Source organism: Liolophura sinensis, chromosome 8 (genome assembly GCF_032854445.1).
Source record: "Liolophura sinensis isolate JHLJ2023 chromosome 8, CUHK_Ljap_v2, whole genome shotgun sequence".
NCBI classification, from domain to species: domain Eukaryota; kingdom Metazoa; phylum Mollusca; class Polyplacophora; order Chitonida; family Chitonidae; genus Liolophura; species Liolophura sinensis.
In genome coordinates this window covers 37,060,177-37,082,230 of record NC_088302.1, presented here as the reverse complement: position 1 = coordinate 37,082,230, position 22,054 = coordinate 37,060,177, and the positions used below count along the sequence as shown (strand labels likewise).

General features: G+C 37.1%; 1 protein-coding gene across 2 annotated transcripts in view; it reads left to right on the top strand.

Moving 5' to 3' along the window:
- LOC135473057 (uncharacterized) overlaps window positions 1–22,054 on the top strand; it is a 165,269-nt gene that overhangs the window by 81,516 nt on the left and 61,699 nt on the right. For both annotated transcript variants that reach the window (XM_064752851.1, XM_064752852.1), the window contains exons 5-9: window positions 7,472–7,632; window positions 14,887–14,989; window positions 16,449–16,500; window positions 20,534–20,647; window positions 21,647–21,754. In XM_064752851.1, the coding sequence (XP_064608921.1) occupies window positions 7,472–7,632; window positions 14,887–14,989; window positions 16,449–16,500; window positions 20,534–20,647; window positions 21,647–21,754 (538 nt within the window). The remainder of the gene's footprint in view (window positions 1–7,471; window positions 7,633–14,886; window positions 14,990–16,448; window positions 16,501–20,533; window positions 20,648–21,646; window positions 21,755–22,054) is intronic.

The window sequence follows — 22,054 nt, the reverse complement described above, 5'->3', positions numbered from 1 at the left end:
CGGAATGATAAGCTGTGTTACACTATATTTACAATGTGTTTATCTTAATATTTAGTATTTATTTACTATTCTTTCTTTCTATCGGCTTCACAATAAATATCACTCTATTCCCCAAGGAATTCATACCCATATGTGATGACTACCAGTACATGTTATGGTCAGCATTCCAAACAGCCAGTGCCTATAGGGGACTATAGTCGTGCACATTATAAATACATGTACAATGTGGACATCAGAGTTACTGTACAGAGATTTACTATCTATCAATTTTTATATCAGTCATGAGTATTAGAACCATTGTGTGCAGGTGACGTTGTGGAAATCTTTTAAGTTCAGCTGTATTGGTCTTGTAGCTGTCAGTTATAAAATGGTAAGAGCAGGTATTGCTGTTTTTGGTGGGTTCAAAATCCTTCCGTCTTGTGCTGTAAATATACATCTTTATGAGGGCCAAATTGTCTTACATTTGAAAATATAACTCCAGGGTTCCTGTGCGACCTGTTTTTACAAACGTATGCAGAACAGCAAACCATTTTGTGGAGGTATGCAGTATGCTTGTTGTCACTGTTGTAGCTGCTTTTCACACTGAACTAGATGGCAAAGCTCTGACATCTCATAAAAGTTGGACTTGTATGACATAATTTGGCAGAGATTTCCGAGTGGCAGAAAAAATGCCTAAAATTAGCTTCATTATCTAGTGATTTTAAGTGCCATGTTACTCAGATTATTGTACCGTTTTTCAACAGTTTTTGGCATTCAACTTAACAATATATACAGGGGCAGCAAATTATTACTAAATAATGAATCTGGACGGTAATCCTTCGAGGTTTGAATGCTGTCCTACTGAAAAAATTTGAGTTTCACCTAAAAAGTAGTATTTTAATACATTTATTTCCCTCTAAAAATTCACTTTATTGGCCAAGATTTGAAATCATTTACTGTAGTTGTATATTTTATATTTGACTGTTTTTTGGCAATTAATCTTTAATATTAAGAATCTGTCATTTGGATGATATAGTAGTTAGCTGTAATGAGTACAGGATAGTCCATGAAAGCAGGCAACCTGGAAGAAACCATGTCACCTCATTGGTTAAAGGATGCTCATCTTCAAAGTGAACTGCTGAAGTAACACAACCAGCATTAGGGGCCATTCATGTTTTTATGAGCACATTCATTGGCATTAGACTAACCACGAATTTGGTCCTGAGCTTACAGCCTCCATTTCCGGTGTCCGTATCAGATGAGAGACTTAAAACGCTTAATGCTTTGTAGTGGTAGACGCCCCACTGTTGAATTCAATTTTATCCAATTGCATCACAAAGATAGAAATGGTTTATCTTGTGATTATATATGAAACTGTTTGATCAAGTTTTGTGCATGCTGTCACTGACTGGGACATTGTGTCTAGCATACATCTTCAGCATTTTCCATTAAAGGGGCTCAGTTGAAATGCCCTGGTAAGTACCAAAAGTGGTTTGAAGTGCTATGACTGGTCACATATGATCATACACATACACAATCATCTCACAGGGCATATACCATGCCAGCATGCAATAAGTTTACAATTTTTCTGTGCCTCCAGTTCTGATGTTTAAATATATCATGTCTGCATATAAGTATGACAATGGTGGGACTGAATTGCTGTAAATCACCTAAAATTTTGTTGCTCATGTTTGCTGATTCTGAAAGTTCTACTGATTTTAGAAAGATATTACGAGGTTTATATGAAAGGTATAAGATGATATTCCCCTGGGAAAATGACATCGGAGCTACTGTCTAGTCCTTAAATCTGCATGACTATTTTGTGTAAAGGCAGATGTACTCAGGATTCTTAGCAGATGTGATTTATGAGCTCTGCTTTTATAGCAAATGGATTCGTTTACATATTTATATGCCAAAATTCTCACTCGACTGCTACATGCAGTTTTGTGTTTGTGTGTATTATGTAGTCCAGTTTAACACATATATGTCTGTGTACTGCCTGTAAGATTAAAATGCTTCCATGACATTATAGTCATTCACTATGGTCCGAATCCTGCATCGTAGAAAATGGCAAAAGTAACTATAACAATTTAGCATTATTCAGATCATTTGCCTATCCCCAGGGAGCCGATTTTCACACGTGCCAAGCGAGCTTGGGTGCCTACCTCGCTGAATGATACCTAATTATTTATGCCACAGTGGGAATGGCCCCCAGCTCTCTCCTGTGTTGTCTTTTGAGTCAGCCGTGGTGCTGAATTTTGTAATTGTCTTATCTTGGCACTTTCTGCTGCCGACAGCTTCCATCTGTCAGTCCCGGGCGCTGATCTAACATTCTCGCCATCATGACCGTTTCCAGCCTAACTGCCCAAAGGCTGCCACAAAAGAATTTCAAACATCCAAGTTAAAAAGAAAGAAGTCAATCCTTGAGCAGGATGTGTTACACGATTTGAGCAGCTGTGATTCAAATGCTGATAGCTGTCCTCAGTGGTTAGGGGAAGCTTTAAGTCAAACAGTTTGATACGTGAGCAGCATGTTAACAGCAATAATCTAATTTCAGTGGAATGTCTTAATTCTAAACATCAAGATCAAAAGCTATAAAAGCCTTACATCCAGGATTCAATCGTATAAGATGCTGAAAGATGATGTGATGGTTTCTGGCCTTGTTTCGAGATCGAAATCTAGCAGTGAATATGTCAAGCAAAATCACTTCTTTTTTTTTCCAAGCATGATATATTTGTTTAGTGAAGTGTTTAAAAGTACGCAAGACCCATATTACACATTTTAAAGTTTTTATGTTTTACATTGACAGCGTGTCTCAAGTTATCAATTGAGCTTTCTGCCCAAATTTTCATGTTGAAATCAGCGTTCTCATGCAGTCTGTGCCACTGTTGGTCACTGTAACAAGACTTGGAAAATTCGCTGTAATTAACATACACCATCCATACGTGCACATGTTTATTATTATACTTACATTGAAATGAGAATGATTTATGTATGAAATCAAATTTCATGCATACGTACATGTAGCTTTTCATCTTTACATACTCACAGTGTACATGCACAGTTCAGATTTTATTAAGGAATTAATAAATCTAGATATATCTAGAATGATATTGTCACAATTTCGTTTACTCTGCAGCTCACATACAATCAGGTGTAAATGCACAATTAAGCCTAGGTTGGATTAGTGTATGAAATTTGTTCATCATGCAAAGTTATCTTATTAAGATTCCTTTAAATGACCTTAAATTTCAATCAAAAAAGTGCATTTTTGAAAGCAAATAAATGTAATAAAATATTACATTTGGTGCTGAAAAATACATTTTCCCAGGAGAATATCATCTTACACCTTTCATACAAACCTCGTAATATCTTTCTAAAATCAGTAGAACTTTCAGAATCAGCAAACATGAGCAACAAAATTTTAGGTGATTTACAGCAATTCAGTCCCACCATTGTCATACTTATATGCAGACATGATACATTTAAACATCAAAACTGGAGACACAGAAAAATTGTAAACTTTTTGCATGCTGGCATGGTATATGCCCTGTGACATGAATGTGTATGTGTGTGATCATATCTGACAAGTCATATTTAATGCATATCAGAAAATATGGTGAAAAATGACATCTCTGATAATGAGTTTGCTCACAAGTCAATCTGGTCTGGAGTTCTTTTTTTCATATAGTGGCAGGAGGATTATGGGTTTGTTTTATGGACTGCTGTCTTTCACTAATGCCCAGTGCTGCATACAGCCAAAACTCTGGGCCCTGTTTCTGCGTTGCCTAAGCAAAAGCGTTAAGCAACCTTAGGACGTGTTTGACGTTTTGAGAAACACTCCAAGTTTGACTTTCTGAATTACCCACTGAAGCAGTCGAACTGAACTAAGGAAGTTCATAAATCTAAGGTCCAGCAGAGGGCAATTCCACGAAGCCAGTTTTGACCTGTTACAGTGCATTTGCTTACCCCTTGAGATCAAATCAAGAACTCTTAACAAGAGCTGTTTTCGGACAAATACAGCAAAATGCTAACCCCTGCAGCCAGACACTGTACCAGTACATGTTTTAATAATTGCAAGGCGACTTCCCAAAATAATGTTTAACACGGACTACCAAAAGAACTAAGAAAGCATATAAAGTACAAATATAGAATGGAATCATACAAATAGAAGCAGTCGGCAGTTTTCAATGATGTAGGAAAGACACAGGCATGTTCTAGGCGACTGAGTGAAATCAGTGTCTTAGGCAACTGATTGACATTAGTATTCAAACAGTGTAACATATCAGAGATTCTGGACACTCTGTCCATGTTTGCTTACAAGAGAATTATACTCATGGTCAAACTTTAGGAACTTGGAGTGAAGGCGTTTGATGGAATAGCCTTGACACACTAGTTTTTGCAGAAATAACTTGTGACATTGATTGAAATCATCACACAACCTGGAGGATCTAACATGACTGGGATAGAGCAAAGGAGAGATTGTTTCATTAATTCTGAAGATAGGGAAGGATAAAGAGCTTTAATGTTGTGGTATATTAAATGTGATGACAGAAGAGCACTTTAACCATGTTTAGATCAGTGATATCAGTAATATATTGCAATTAACATCAGTGATTTCTTTTACCTGATTCTGCTTATAAAGCCATTGTGCTGGGGGGGGGGGGGCGTGTAACTTGGTCCTATTTATAACCATTTTCACAAACAATTAGAATCAAACGTTAACTGAGGTAAGTCAGCAAGAGCCTGTATTTCACTGGTTATGTGACCATTTGCCAACTATCCCTCTGTTGTTGTTGTTGTGGCTTTGTCCTCTATGCTGTAGTGTTTCAAGTTAAATACGTGCTGTCAGTCATTGTGGATAGGATCATAATTAATGTGTTCCATATCAATAATTCTACATAATTTGACTTCTGGACGATCATTCATAAATGCTTCTGAGAGTGTACTTGTATGCGTTGGTGCCCATTTAGCTTTGAGATTTATTCATTGACAAAGCATTGCTGGCTCTGAATCTTATCTTCACATGTGTCAAGACACATTTTATCTCCATTTATGTACTTCTCTTATTTATCCACGTCAGAATGCATCATTTAATACACTTCCTCCAAACCATTAGCCATATCATAACTGGTGGATTACAAACATGTGGTGTGTTTCATTTGTGTCACAAAATGTAACAAATTATATATTAATATCTATTAAACAGACACAGTAATTTGTCAAATTCTATCTGGTATTTCTGAAAGATGGCCTGTTTTTTGGTGTACATTGATTAGTATTGATTGATAGCATGCACTCTTAATGTTAGACACCTGTGTCTCATCCGTCATTGATATTGCTAACCCAGATAGATGGCCAGTATAAACTGTCACAACCATTGTGTTAACGAACATATTTCACCCATCTAGCTTACATGGATTTTGCATAGGTTGTTGCAAAATGGTAGCATGACTGGATGGCAGGGAGAGTACATGTCTGTAGCGGTTTCTTAAATGACCATAGGAAATATATTAAACATTTCATATTAATCTGTTAAATAAGACGTTGTTCATTTTATATCTGATAATCAGGTGTGAATCACACAGATTTCTGCTAAGTTTCATTGGAATTTCATCCATATGTGGTCTACAAAAAAGTTTTCAAAAGTTTTATCAAAATTTTTGCCACCATGTAAAGTTTCATCCAGATTGTAATCCCCCTAAGTGTTAACCGAATCTTGGTCTAAGTTTCATCCAGATTTTAATCCCCCTAAGTGTTATCTGAATCTTGGTCTAAGTTTCATCCGGATTGTAATCCCCGTAAGTGTTATCTGAATCTTGGTCTAAGTTTCATCCACAGTGTAATTCCCCCTAAGTGTTATCTGAATCTTGGTCTAAGTTTCATCCACATTGTAATCCCCCTAAGTGTTATCTGAATCTTGGTCTAAGTTTCATCCACATTGTAATCCCCCTAAGTGTTATCTGAATCTTGGTCTAAGTTTCATCCACATTGTAATTACCCTAAATGTTATCCAAATCTTGGTCTAAGTTTCATCCACATTGTAATCCCCCCAAGTGTTATCTGAATCTTGGTCGAAGTTTCATCCAGATTGTAATCCCCCTAAGTGTTATCCGAATCTTGGCCTAAGTTTCATCCACATTGTAATCCCCCTAAGTGTTATCTGAATTTTGGTCTAAGTTTCATCCATGTTATGTTAGTTAGCTGGCCAAATTTGAGCAGTGCTGGATATTTCATGATTTTGTATTGTGATCACACCACTTAATACTGTAAATCTTCAACCTTTTCAACCCTGAAGCGCTTTTTTTTTTCAGTGTAATTTAATCATACAATGATTATTAAAATTATGCTAAAATGATGTGTTTGTGTCATTAAAGATGTGAGCTTCATAAACCTGTGTAAATTATTTCTCTGAACCCCATAGTTCTCTCAAAACGTTTCAGTATGTTGGTAAATGCAGAGATCATTGAAAAGGTTGAAGAATTAGGGTAACTGGTACAGTATTGATTGAGACATTAATGTTATCATGACCATCCGCATTGTTACAGTGTTATTAGTAAGATCCATATACTTTTATTGTTTTAATCACTTTTGTTTCCATATCGATTAAGCCATAAGCTTTAGTCTTTTGTTGCCATGATTTGGATGCGTCATGCTTCTAAAATGGTGATGACCCATAATCATTTATTCATTTTATCCGATTGATCAATTTTTATGATCGTAAAAATATCCACCAAGACAGCTGTGCTGTATGCAGACGACATATGATGAAGAACTCCTGAAGTTGCATTCTTCTTATTTTGTCATTATAACTAGTAAAGCAAAAACTAAACCTGTATTCTTTTACAGTTTATCTGTGCTTGCACTAAAGCTGTTCTCGAGGCCCCAACAGTAGTAAATATTATTGGTCATCGGAAGAGGGCTTGTAGAGCTATTAAGTTGGTTCCAAACAAAGTTTGTAGATCAGTTGTCTTCTGCCAATATGGCTTTGAGCTTTCTCTTAGGCTTAAAATGTGACAGTATCATATATGGCTGAGAATTAAGTTTTCCATTTACTTACCAAAAGCTTATGGGTTACTTCAAGCAATCAAGTTTCCTTCAGGACTATTTAAAACATGACAGCTATGGTACACTTTTTAAACACAGTTCAAATAAATAAATAATTCAGGACTTTGAGAGTTCAGGTCCACAAGTGCATTGGAGCCGAGCTAATTTAATTAAGCTGTGAAAGTTCACGGACTTTAAAGTATTGAATTTAAGGGTAGGTTTTTATGTTCATTTTTTCATCTGGCTCAAGGCCACCATAGTTACATTGTTACAAATCTGTCAGTGTATAATTCCCAGCAGTAGAGACCTGGAACCTCGGTAAAATTGCATCTCACCATTGATTAAGAAGCCATATTGGAATCTTGTCTTTTATTATAGAATCACTGAAGTCAACTGTTAACTTTACTGCCCTTGATCAGTTTGCTTGCCTTATACTTTTTTACAGTCATGTGGAGAAATATACAACGCGTGAGGATCCGAGAGATGACCCCGATTATGTGGAACCGCCTACTCCAAGAGATGTGGAGCTAATACGCGACCCGAATAAAGGGTTTGGGTTTGTGGCTGGCAGCGAAAAACCTGTTATTGTCCGATTTGTCACAGAAGGTGAGTTAGTGCTGAACTCAAACTTCAACTGACCAATCCTTGAGTTTTTGTTAAAGGCAGTGAAAAAACTGATGTGAAGTTTTTCTTTCATGCGTTTGCTGTGTGGGTGCTTTACCCACATGGTTTTGTACAAATTACAAATTTGTCATATAGTCAAAATCTAACTTGTCCGGTATCATGTTTTTATTTTTTTCTGTACATGAAATTCATATTGTAATATCATGCTGTTGTTATGATATGATATATGATGTGATATGTTGTTGTGGCACGGAGTGTCAGTGTCAAAGTGTCAGTTTGGTTTTCTAAATCACTGAGTGGCAGATAATTTTTCACTGGCAAATGACTCCCACAACAAAACCTTGTACAGAAGAAATGAAAGATATTTATCCATGTTTTAGCTTATTATGGGAGATGAAGAACGAGCTAGTTTAGCAGTCGTAGTGATCCAGTACGAATCTCGCATGGACTCACTCGTGAATCGCAACTTAAAAGATTGCCACTTTGCGATCAAAAACACACACATCAGATGTTTTACTTCAGTTTCATGTATTGTGTTAGACTTTCAAAAATCTTTTAAATTATTCTGAAAAAGAACTGCATTTTCCGTCATCAACTTCCCACAACCAGCGCATAGGCCTACCAGTGCTCAGTCAAGTGTGTGTGATCGGTCACAGTGGACGGATCACGGATTCTGCAGGTGACTGTCTGTCCCAAACTCTCCCCAGGCGTTCTACAAACTCTCTAAAAAGACCTCTAGGATTGCACTAGTCTTCTGCCTGGTTTTGATTTTAGCCAGAGCTGTACTGTGCATGTATTATGAGGTCATAGCACTGAGCTCAGATGGGGTTGTCATGAAACAAATGTTTCTTTTTCCATGTCATGGCGTTTGGGTGTAAACTATCAAAATGTAAAAACAGAAGGGATAGCGAAAACAGAAATGAAACAGAAACTGTGCAAAGTAACACTTTTATCACTGAAGGAAATTGTGATTGCTTTCTTCTATATAAATCATAAAAAATTGTCTAACAAGTAAAAAAAACTAATATTCTTTTATTTTATTGACATAAACAGTATGAACTGATATTACTCAGGGAGCTAAACATACCGGTCGATGTTTGCATGACACTTTCAGTATTGTTTGAAAGGTCATCTGTGTTTAATATGTATATTTGCACATGGCCCGCAACTAACAGCGGGGTAGAATAAAATAAAAGACATTCTAAAATTCTTCTTGTAGCTTTATTAACTTTCATATGGCAAGATCCTCCTTTGTTGGCAATTTATTCCTTGTATTAATTGGATTATGAAGTCAGATTTACATGAACCAACATCACAGGTAAAATTTTGGCAGTTCGGGCAGACTACTATAAATGCCTTAACATTGCTTAAGCATAACCACTCTCGGCTAGAACGGTTGGTGATTTCTGGTATACATGTTTTTGGTCAGGTCTTTGTAGTCTTATTTTGTTGAAACCTCCAGATGTTATGAATGGCTAATTTCTCACTTGAGTTTTTCTGGATGCTAATTCGCTTTATGTTGAACCTTTTAGATGTCAGTCTCATTTTGTCTTAGTGAGAAGGTCTGTCAGCAACCTGCAAATGGTCACAGGTCAGTTTTAGAGCCCAGTTTCCCCTTGCCATAAATGCAGGCTGCTGTGTGTATTAGTGAAATATTATTGAGTTCGTTGTAGAACACCAATTAAATTAATAAATAGAAAATCATTTTGTCTTAACTCTTCAGGTTTCTACCTCCATTTGTGTTGAACCATTCATGACAGTCAAATCGAATTTGTCTTAAGCCTTTGTGGACACTATGTCCAATTAGTGGTAAAAAATTACAGATGTTAAGTCCATTTTGTCTTGAACCTTCCAAATGTTAAGTCCATTTTGTCTTGAACCTTCCAAATGTGAATCCCATTTGGTCTTAAGCCTACTGAAAGCTAAATCGTTCTGTGGAGATCACTCCAGATGAGAAATTCAATTTGTATTTTACCTTATTCACCACGAAAATGTAGAAAGACCCAAGAATGTTATGTAACTGCCAGGATTTGTAAAATTGGCTGTATTTGTAAATTATGTAGTTTACTTGTCACCCCAAAAATGTAAAAACACTTACTGTATATGTAAACACAGGCAAACCTAACAGAATTTGTAAACAGTTAATGTAATGCATGTACATACAATCTTTATAGTGATACATAACCAGAATATGCATGGCCTGAAAATTTATAAATTAACATCTTTCCAGTCATGATGTATGCTGCATTACTTCTCTTCTGTCAGCCAAAGTATTCAAAGTTTTCGGTGCTAATGATATATTTGCCATATATCACTCTTTTTGCATGAAAAAACAAAACAAAAAACTTTGTTTTGTGGCAATTTTCAGGCTCCCTTGCTGAATGGTAAGTTACCTTGGAAATCAGAAATGGGGCGTGTGCTCTCAACATGTCTGTTAGTTATTACAAGTTTGTCCATATTGTTCCAGTCTATGTTCATGTACATCCTTCATCTCAGTGACATTTTACCCATTTATGCAGCCATACATGTACTCAGACAGTCTCTATCTCTGGTTTTAGTCATTAATTCCGTTTGGGTACATCTTAAATGCTTACATCCAGACATAGATATAGGACAATGCTAAACTCAGATCACATATACCTATTTCATGTGTGATTACCTCAGAAGTTTGCCTAGAACAAGAACATAAGTAGCCCTGTCCACCATAAACCCTGGTCAAGTTTCTACCAGTCCCAGAAGTTGCTTTGCACATCATTGCACCTTTAAGCTGAGACCAGTGCCCTGGAAATCCTCTTAGACAATGTGTCTCCAGTACAGAGAGAGCAATACCATCCTGAGCCAACTAGAAGCCCTTGGGTGTCTTTTATTGATGCATTTGAATGAAGTTTTGTGCCTTCCTGCTGAAACCCTGATGTGAAATGAATCCTAGTTTTTCTTGGGAAATTGTGAAATATTGCATATAAAAGTGACCTAATCAATTGTGTAATGTTTTATTGTGTGAGGTTTATTTTTTTTTTCTTTTGCTTGCTCGGTTCAGGATGACCTTGCAGAATCAGTGCAGGATTATATTAAACCTAGTTGCACTAAGACCTCAAGTGTGTGTGCTTCTCATATTTTTCATGTTATTTTTAGATTCTTTAACATTAAGTTATTTATTTGATTGGTGTTTAATGCTGTACTAAAATTATTTTCATATATATCACATCACATAGATTTATGGCTGAAAGAAACCACGGACTGCCATTAGGCACCCAACAGTTAAACTCTTGAAAAAGGGAAAGAAGCATACATCTATAGAATGTGCACCATTTACACTTTGTCTAGTGGCTGTGGGAAGCTCTGAGGGAACTCTTTAAACTGTTTTATGATGTTCCATTCAATATGGGGCGCGTTTTTAATGCTCTAAGAATTATTGCAGTTTGCAAGGAGTTTAAGATTTTTCCAAGCCTTCATTTGTCATGACCACATTAAAACAGTTCAACAATTCTTAGCCTTCCATTTACCACATGCATAATGTGGTTAATGGCCAACTAAAGGTTGTTGAAGCATTTTATCATGGTCATTAAATTTGATGACAGGCATAAGAAATCTTTAAAATGCACTTCAAACTCTTTTACGGGCATGTGAAGTTTCAATCTGTCAGCTTTTTTCAGAATAAATGACTATGGCTTTATTAATGTCATGTTGGTAATATTACAACCATATTGTGGCAGAACTGTTTTGAAGCTTTTTGGACAAAGTGATATGGTGTTAAAATTGTTGAAATTTTGCATGTGACCTTAAGCTAGGACATTACTAAATTAAACGTAGATTTATTTCAAGATATGGAATTGATTTTGTTTTTTAAATCGCCATATGCAGATCTAACACATGGTCAGTCCAGAAATGAAAGTCAATTCAAGAAGTGACCTTTGCTTTTATGTGCTGCCAAGAGCACCTGTGATTCAAATTTCACCTATTGTTTTTATGGTTTAAAACTCTTTGTTAGCATTCATTGATTTTGTTAGGTAGATTAATTTCAAAATGCAAATGCAAATCAAAAGAGAAAAGACTTTAGTGAGATTGAATAGTTGTGAAACGGGTTCTTGACATTTATATTCAGACCTTTCTGAATTTTGTCAGTTGTTTACAAAGGTTGCATGAGGAACAAAGAGTATACGTGTAATAAATGTTATAAAAAGACACTTCATTCAGGTAATCAATCAATCAATCAATCAATCAGTGAATATGTCAGAGATTATTTTGTACATGTTCGCATTATGATTTCCACCATAAAATTCTGTATAAAGAAATGCGGTTTAACAAGCACCATGTTGTTGTCCTATCAACCTTTTCGCACCAATTTTCCGCTTGATATTGGATTGTGAATAATTCCCGACAGCTTTGATAAATCATGTGTAAATTGAAAATTTCCAGGGATTGACCATAATTGAATTTCAATGACCTTGTCATATGTGCCGGAAGTTCAGGAGCCGAACATGCAGCTCTCAAGTGGTATGAAGTAAAGGCTGCTGACAATGGTGTACTAGATGACATCTAGGCTTTAGGCTATATGAGAGGCGGACTGGAGTTCTTCAGATGGAAATTTTGAGAAGTTGTGAACGATAGTAATTTTCTCTTCATCAGCACTTTATATCTGCTATGGGTGGCCACAGTCGTCTGGCAAGCTCTCGTTTTTTTGAACATTTCATTGGTCATGATGACTGATATACGCAGTCTGTACACTAGTTAGGCTCTGTCCATCAACCATTATTTCACTGGCAGTTGCTAACATTGTGTATTATCTCTACCAAAGCTGTGTTTATTAACAAGTTTTACTGGTCACTATAAAAAGCTGTCCCCTGGGGGGTACCCACCTCAAGCTAGGGGCCTGCGTGGTCGATACCAGGGCATTTGATCACTGGATACAGGGTCTGGCTGCGAAATTGAATTTTCACCTTGACTGAGCACCCAGATGAAGTGCCAATTTTGAAAGTGTTGGCCAAAAACAGATTTGGAGAAGTGAGCCATAAATTGTGAGCATGTAGTCTTGACAGGCTTCCATAGAGGGTTTGCAGCCATTCACTGTCCACCTTAGCTGACCGCAATCTAATGGTTCTGCTGACCAGTTCTGATAAGGTTATTGAAGGCCAACTATATTGGTTAATAACAAAAAGGTTGTTGCTACATCAGATCTGTGCAATTTATGAGGGGATTCAGAACAGATTGAACACACATACAGACACCAGAAAGTTCACATACATGCATGCAATAAAACATGTTGGTAGAGAATTATGAAATATCACCAACAAAAATAATCATTTGATGCTGGAGGACACATAATTTGTATTTTGGCACAAATGGAACACGTTTCAGTGTTATACGAACTAGATCCTATGTTCATATACTTGGGAGTAGAAGATGTTAGTACAAGAATTGCAAGAAAAAAGTAAAGTGAAAAAAAAAATCAAGATCTGATTATGGCAGATTTTTTATGAGATACTTAATACACACATTAAATTGGAAGAGTTCTTTACTTCAGGCTTGACTTACTTTAATCACGGCTTCCAAGATGTTTCTCTTTCCGCTAATAATGAAGCAAGCCTCATAGATTTCAAGCAAGACTGACCAGTTCTATGTCTTGGAAGTCATTAGACTGGCTTACATGCCTGACCAAATGCCCTGATAACTGTTATGTCTCGCACACAGCCTATCGCCATGCCAAACATACACAATTAACGAGAACTGGGTGTCTTTCCATATTACCGGTAGCCATGGCAACATGTACGTAAATTATGAATTGAAACATAACATGATTTTGGAGGTGTCAGATTATACACTGGAAATTAGGTATGACAAGCCTTATCTTTGGAAAATCGTAATATGTGTTTGTGTGTGTGATGCTCAGGGATAATAAACCATGAAAACTCTAAGCTCCTGTAAAAATATCTGTTTCTATCTGTTTGATTCAGTTGTCTAATGCCAAAGTGTGTTTTCACTCACATGATGGTGGCGAGTTTTATGATCAGGAGAAAAACCTCCAGAGTGCCTCCAGCAAATCTCCAACCTTTGGCAAACTCTCCCTAAATTATGATTGTTGTCATAGTGTTGAAAAGCAGATGGGCTCCAGTAAACTTCATGCAAGACCACACGAGAGTGCATGATCAACCACTTTTCCACCAAGGCCTCAAAAGCTGGGGAATGTAGAGAATGCCATGCCTCAGAATTCCTGGAGGATTGAACCCATGTTGCTTGTAGCAAATGAAACAATGAAAATACCAGATCATATTTTAAATATTGCTCTAGATGTATGTTACTGGACTATACCAGTTAGACGTCAAAATATCGTAAATTTAAAATTAATTGGAAGCTTGCAGAGTAATTATATGTATGTAAGCACTAACCTGTCATGCTCTGATTTTCTTCACCCGTAAAAACTAACCTTTATTGTAGTGGTCAAAAATTTGTGAGTATGACATACAGCAGTCATATAAAAATACACACATGCTTGTGATTAGACCTTTGGGAGCTGAATGCAAATGACAAATTGTCATGCTAAAGCTTTTGCAAATATGCAAGATTCACAGTCATTTTTCTTAGGCTGTACTTGTGAAGGTCTGACTGCAACCTGCGAATGGTCGTGGGTTTCCCAGCGCTCTGCTTGGTTTCCTCCCACCATAATGCTGGCCGCCGTCGTAAAAGTGAAATATTCTTGAGTACGGCGCAAAACACTAATCAAATAAACAGGTAAATTTTACTTAAGCAGAGGCTTTTAATGTTATCTTTATATTGAAGAAATTAACGAGATATTGAATCGGACAATGTCACATTGACACTGAGTTTAATCACCATTAAGCTTAAAGTAAAGCTTTTAATGTGACCTTTGAGGTAAAGACACCAATGGGATATTAAATCGGAGAGTCAGTTTATAATTACTGGGTATAAAGCTTAAAATAAAGTGGTTGTATAATGTGACCTTTATAGTAAAGATGAACTCCTCATTTAATAAACGAAACGGTGAAATCTGACCTACGTACCTCAGGTGATCTCGGGCATAATAATGATTTCGGTTTTGACATTTCTTTTAAGAGACATTTTGACAAAATATATCATGTACCCTAAAAACCATCCATCGACAACATGAAAATGGCTTGGAAGACTGTTTCACAGGCTAAACCTATCATCAGTATGCAGTTTAGGCAGAGGAACATAATGATTGATCTGTATGTGTTGGCTGATGGTTTCTTATGTTAACAGGTGGCCCCAGTGTGGACAAACTCTTGCCCGCTGACCAAATTATCAAGATAAACGGGGAGGATGTGAAGAGAGCTCCACGAGAATACGTCATTGACCTTGTGAGGTGAGAGGCCCCGAAGGGTGTCATGATATTAAAGTCATTTTAAAGTGGCCACTTTTTAAGCGATTTGTGATGAAATTTCTCTCGTGGTGAAATGACCACATGTAATATTTGACCTAAAATTTCATCCAAGACTTGTCTAAATTAGTTGTGCCTGATTTAGAGAGTTTTATTGATCTTGGGTGTTTTGAGGTTTGTTTGCTTGTTACGTGGGTTGAAATCCTACTGGGGAAAATATGATAGTTTCAGCATTAAAAGCAATATTTTATAGTCTTAATTTGCCTGTACAAGTGCACTTTTGGGGCAAACACAGTACTTTATGACAGAAAAGTTTCCTTTCCTATAGAGGACGGGCTACCACACTTGTCTTCAGATGGTCATACTTTTTAAAGTTTGGTTAAATACAATAAGTCTCAAACAGGGAATGTTTGCAATTCCCCTTTTGGACTGTTCTCATCAACTATACTGTGTACAAGAGTGTCCATGGACTAAGGTTTGGTTTACTACATTTGGCTAACCAATTTAGCGAATGGCATGCTGTAAGTGGCGATGTCATTTTTCACAGGGATGTCACTCGGTGTTGTTGCAGTGATGTAACCTGAAACCGAATCAGTAGTGAAATAGGGCCATAAATTTTAACAATGTTTCAGAATGCGACAGAGAAATTCAGTTTGGCAGAATCAAACAAGCGGTCAAACGACATGGTGCAAGTAGGGAATTTAGTGATGAACATTTAATGACTTGCGTCTTCATAACCTCAATACCTCAGCAAGAAAATACGGTGCAAAATGGACTACAAATTGAACAAACCAATGCAGTGATATCTGGAAAGTTTGTGGAAGTCCACCAAGGTCCAGAAATTAAGTTAGCCTTTGTTTGATATTGATGGGATTTCTGTCTGTAACAGAACTGGGGAAACCTAAAGATTTTCGTGTTCAAGAATGGTTCTTTGTTGACTTATGTGTGATCGTCTTCTCAACATAATTGTTCACCCAAAACCGCATACTTCTTCTCTTTGTTCATTCAGTAGGCTGCTCCTGGAATTGCGGTATTATATGATACTGTTTAAATACTTAAATCTTTACTGCAAATATACCATAGAATCCAAAAACTAAAACAGTCAGCAAATGGAACTTTAAAGATTACCAGAAGGCATTCAGTCAGTGAATAGCAAAGAGGCTTTGATAACTGTGTAAGACTCATCTTGGTGATATTATGAGATTGAGTGATTAGGCCCAACTTTCTTTTCATTAATTTCCTTAGAACACTCTATATTTCTTCCAGATAAAGTTTACAAAGTTAATATTTTACAAAAAAAAATTTAGCATCAAGGGGAAGAACGCCATGTCCATAATGATAATAACGGTCACTTATTATTTTTGACAATCTAGAGTTCACGTATGTATACAGGTTTGCGTCACCATTTTCATTTTAATACATGGATCCCTCTTTTTTCTTTCAGATCATGCAAACATTCCATAAAGCTGACTGTGTGCCAACCCTATGTGGACAATGTAAGTCAATTACATAGCTTTATAATAATAATTTCTTTACTTTTTTTGACAATTTTATAAAACTTTTCTTCCCCAAGGCTTTCACAAACAAAAAGCAAACAATACATAGAAATGGTTATACAGTGAAAAAAGACAAATATGACTGTTGAACTCGCATCTGCCCCAGCCCAGTATGTGAGACAGGGTAATGGGAGACGGCCCATTACTGACCCTTTCTGCCTCACCTGCTGGCTGGAAACCCCTACACACATGTACAGAGTTGTTACATGTTTGTTACCCTACAACTACAGTACCCACTGTGTGCCATGCAAGCTATTACAAGCATGCCACCAGAACAAGATGGCTGCCAAAATAGCAGGTCGTGTAATTCATCGATCTGAGGCGGAACTGTAGAGTCACAAATGATCACTACCGTATTCCACTGTGGTTATCAGCCACATGTGAGTTAATAATTCCTTCAATAAAATAGTCCCAACCAGTCCCCATCCTAATCACAGAGACACTACTAGGAGACTAATGGTACACCACAGGGACATCTGTAGACAGCTTTTAGTCTGTGGTGCACTCCACAGGTGGTAACTGTCACTTACAGGTGAAATATTGCACAGGAATGAAACCTATAAGGGGCTTCATGCAGTCTGCATTTCCTGTGGCAACTATTCCCTGCAAATAAAACTGCATGGTGGCTGTATCTGTTATCTTTATAGAACTTTAATACAATAACTGTTGTACATTAATTATCTCCTATCAGACTGTTGCTATGTTGTTATCCATGCAGTTGAATTGGGAGTAAGCACATAACTGGGATTCATTCCGAACTAGTCCGCTGGACGTTGTCTCATGATGTCAAGTCAGCAGTGTTTTTCTTAAGATGAACTTTTGCCAGTTGGAATAGATGCAAATTGGTTCTTTTCTCATGGCTGACAAGTGCAGCATTTTTTTTGCCAGATATTGCAAGTGTTTTTGCTCTTGTTCAGTTGTTGACCAGTTTCATTTTCAGAAGGTAGCATTTTCCTTGCATGGCAATCACCTTAACTCTATGATCACGCAAGAAAGTTGATGCTTGTTGCCTTCTTTAGCACCTGAAAATTGAATTGCACATTCTGTTAGCAAACTCCTGAATAAAACCTTGTGTTGATCATAGATTGATTTAAAGTACATTTACATTCATCGATTTTGAACGGGACAAGGTTAAATCTGAAATGTCCTACGACCTCAAAGTTGACTACTTGACAGCCGCCTTGTGCCTGGTGCTTTTCTCGCGGAAATGGACATCTTTTAGAATGAACAGTTATTGTGTAGAATAATCCACTTGAATTTGTACATGCTCTTGCTGTTTTCTGTTCAAGTCTTTTTTTTGGCTGTTAAAAACTGTCTTTAAAACTTCTTGAACCTGATCTTATGTATGGTCTGCACGTCTTCTGCTGTCACTCTGCGACTATTAACCCGACCATGAAAACCCCAGCCGACACAAATGGAGCTGTTGGTTTCCTCGCTTGATTAAAGTGCCTGCTTTTATATTGTTTGAAATACCTCTAAAAAAGTATTTGGCATTAAAATGCAATCAACCAGCCAAGTAGCCTGCCCATTTACACCCTATGGTATTATGGCTTGTTCATGCTCTGTCATGAGAGTTTGGTTTTACTGGTTTGCCATTTTGTGCAGTCCGTGATTTCTGGAGTGTTTGTAAGTGTAGTTAGTGGGGTCTGTTTGTCCTCGCCTTCGGGCTAGTTAGACTGCCACCGGTACGGGAAACCTCTCCGGAATGGCCAATTTCCCTCTCACTTGACGCCTTCTCCACCCGCTCTTTTGTAAGCAATATCAGCTCCTTGGCTGTATTTTTTTCTTCTACTTCTTGCATCTCCCAGTGGCCATGGCTTAACTCCTAGATCCTAGTTTTATTGCCAGCATCTCCAGTGTACTGTGATGCGGTGTTATTGACTGTGCTAAGAAAAGCGATCCTGCTTATTACAGGGAATTTCTAGTCAATATTGATTGGCATCTGAACCATGTTTCTAGTGGACATTAGTGTAGCACAGATGCTCCTCGTCCAGTCTTGCAGAAGGCTGTTCCAAATGGGTCGAGACTTGTTTATTTCTTAGCCATTCTTTGCTAGATCCTTAGTTATAGCCTTTCCAAGACTTCTAACTTGTTCCTTTTAAGCTGTCCGTGTCTTCTGAGACCCTATTTGTCTCTCTGAACTTCCAAGTCTATCCATCTAGAACTTCAAACTGTCAGTGATACCTGGCTTTCCCCCAGACCCTCTTACTCATTCCCACCCATGATTCCAAGATTTATTTGTACCTCTTGTTTCCTGATTTTAGAAGTGTTTAAAGTCTGCATAACGACAACCATTGAAAAGTGGCCCATGTTGTTTCTCAGAGGTTTACCCACTTGTTCATTCCATTGTTTTATTTATACCCCTTGTTTTCCTGTTGTCTTAAGCTGTTTAAGGCACCAAAAAGGCCAACAGTTAAAGCCTGTCTTATTGTTTCCTGAAAGCCTGGACTAACAGAGTTTGTGATAGCCATTTTTACATGTATTTTTGGAACCAATGACATCTTAGGATAAGATCCCAACTTGCACTGGGTAGAAGACTTCTGATCAAATGAATTTAATTGTCTTCCTCCAAGTCTGACAGCTGTCATGAAGGGAGTATACTCATGGTCAGAGCATTTACTGCAAACGCTCAGAAGGAATAACACATAATAACACACAGTACATAAAAAAACATGGTCACCAGCCGATTTATGGTACTTTCTCTCCAAAGACGTTCTTAAGTGTGTGGACTGACTACATTTTTTGTGAACACTTAACTTTTTGATTGCTTTTGAGTACAAGTTAACAAGTGCAGTGTTTATTGTGGGGAGTCCAAGCGTTGGTGATCCATTAACCTGCCAATGTTTTCTCTGTGGTACATACACCTCGAGGATGAAACAGTGTCTCAACACGAACCCTTACACCTTTAAGGCTTAAGTAAATGGTAGTGGAACACCATTAGTGTGCCATGTGTGTGTTTGCTCTCAGGTAGCGCTATGAGCCATTGAGGCCCTTTAGCCCAGTGAACACTGAACCCTAATATATGTATCTGTCCAATTAGCAAGGTGTAAACTTTCATTAGTTGAGAGGCGTTGCGAAAGTGGACATGATGAATAGAAAGGAAGCCCATTGGTGGCCACATGCAAACGAACTACATGTAGGTGTGATTAACGTGTGTGACTTGATTAAATTTGGAAGAGACCAATATTCAGACTAGTTGTTTCATCTGGGAAAATTTGAAATGGTTAGTTTTGGTACTAAAGCTACCTTTTGAGTCAGCTTTAAGGGGTACATTTTCTATGAAAGGTGCGTGTGTCATGCTGTTATATTCTGATTGGATCATGCCTTGTGTCAGGCATGAATAGCAGGTAGAAAGATGTGATAGCATTGCAGAGACTGTCCTGCCACATGAAAGCATCTTGTGAAAAGAACGAAAGAAAAATAACACTGACTTCAAAGCAAAAAGACAAAACAAATAAGTTTTATGTTGTTGTTTTATTTTGTTTTGTTGTTTTTGGATCTGTAAATATCGCCTCACTGTTGTGCTGTATAAACCAAGATAATGTAGGCCTACTATACAGTAAGAACAACAAAAGCTGATTTAAGAGATACAAATGAAAAGAAAACTTACTTGATATCACTGCATTCCACAGTTATTCACAATTAGAGACTAATACATGTATAAATATACCTTAAGCTGTCAAGCAGTTAAAGGAGCACAAACCTGGCAAGAGCATTTGTATCCAATGCTATTCATATCTCCAACCACATGTACATTTGTACAACTTCATAGTCTTCATCGTATGATTTCAGAAGCCTTTCAAATACCTGAGATCATGGACTGCATACCTGACTGCGTGTATTGATATTTAAGGGGAAAGGTTATTTGTGTATTTATCTCCACCTTATCTTGTAACAGCTACACTTGTGATGTTTCAGTTTGTTTGTTTTTTGTGTCGGCATTATAACACATTTCTCTTTCACTGTTTTGCAGTCGTCTCGCAAATCAGCCCTTCTCACTGCTGCCAAGAAAGCCAGGTTGAAATCCAACCCGTCTCGTGTGAGGTTTGCTGATTCTGTCGTTGTGAACGGGGCATCAGTCCATGGTGTGAGTATGATCCAAGCAATCATTGTCCCAGAATGCATACACATTGATACACACGTTGGCATTCTAATACCTGGTTTTGCTAATTAACTTATTATCAAGGCATATTGATTAAGATGAAACCTAATATAATAAACTCAAAATTTATATGTCAAATTTAAATTGGCAAAAAGCATTTATGTGTTTTAATTATTTCAACTGATAATTTATGCCATATTAATGAATGTTTCACTTATATGATGAGGCAAGCATTGAAGTGGGAGGAAACCAAGCAAAGCCCATGGGAAACCCACAATCATCTGCAGATTGCTGGCGGACATTAATTTTTATATGCACTGAGCTATTTCTGCCATGATTTTGACATGCCCAGTTATTCATATGCCTGTATGTCAAAACTGCACGTGATGCTTAATTGCAATTTTTAATTTGAAATTAGAAATTAAGAGAGATTCATTCGTGCATATTAAAGTGGTACTTATTGGCTGTTTCAACATTGTGGATAGACTGCGTGTATTGATATTTAAGGGGAAAGGTTATTTGTGTATGTGGTGTCATATGTGGTTTACCTAAAATGTTTCACTCACTTTTTGATACGTGTTCATGACTTAGACTATTGTCATGTTGGATGCTTGTTAAATCCCACCAGAATTCCTCAATTTCCGTGTTGTCTGATGAATTTGTGTGATTTGTTGGCAGACAAAATGCTTTGTGGGATAGATATATATACACCAATCTCTATCCCTGACAAACAGGTTATGTCTGGGAAAAACCAAAGCATGCAGTCATTATGATATGATGTGGTCTTCGATATTTATCATTACATGTATGCAGTATTAGGCAATAAAATGTGATTGGTTGTTTAAAATTCAGTTTAATCATCTGACTGTTGGTTTGTTAGTACAAACTCTAAAGGTAATATAAATAAATATACAAGATGTATAATATAACATTTTTTTTGTCTCCACTATGAAAACGGTTGTGATGTAAACTTTTGTTCTCCAGCCGTCCGCCCAAGAGAGTTATGTGCCTTTGATGCCCAATGTTCTAAAGGTGTTTCTAGAGAACGGACAGACTAAGTCTTTCAAATATGACAACAAAACTACTGTCAAGGTAAGTAATTGTTTAAGAAGATTGATTTGTTATTTTAAAACAAACGTATGAAAGATAATTTATGGAGTGTATACAAAAATGTAGAAAATTTGAAAAAATAGTTGAGATAACATTGAAGAACTGTTGAAAGTTGAAAACTGAACTCCACAACCTTTGACCATGGATCCCTGAAAATGCACAAATAAATCCAGAGACAAAAAATGTGGTTTATTTGGAACAAAAGCATTAGGACAGTTTTCCTCTCTGCACTCAAACTGTAATCAATTTATCATAATCCAGAATCCATTAGTGCATGTAGAT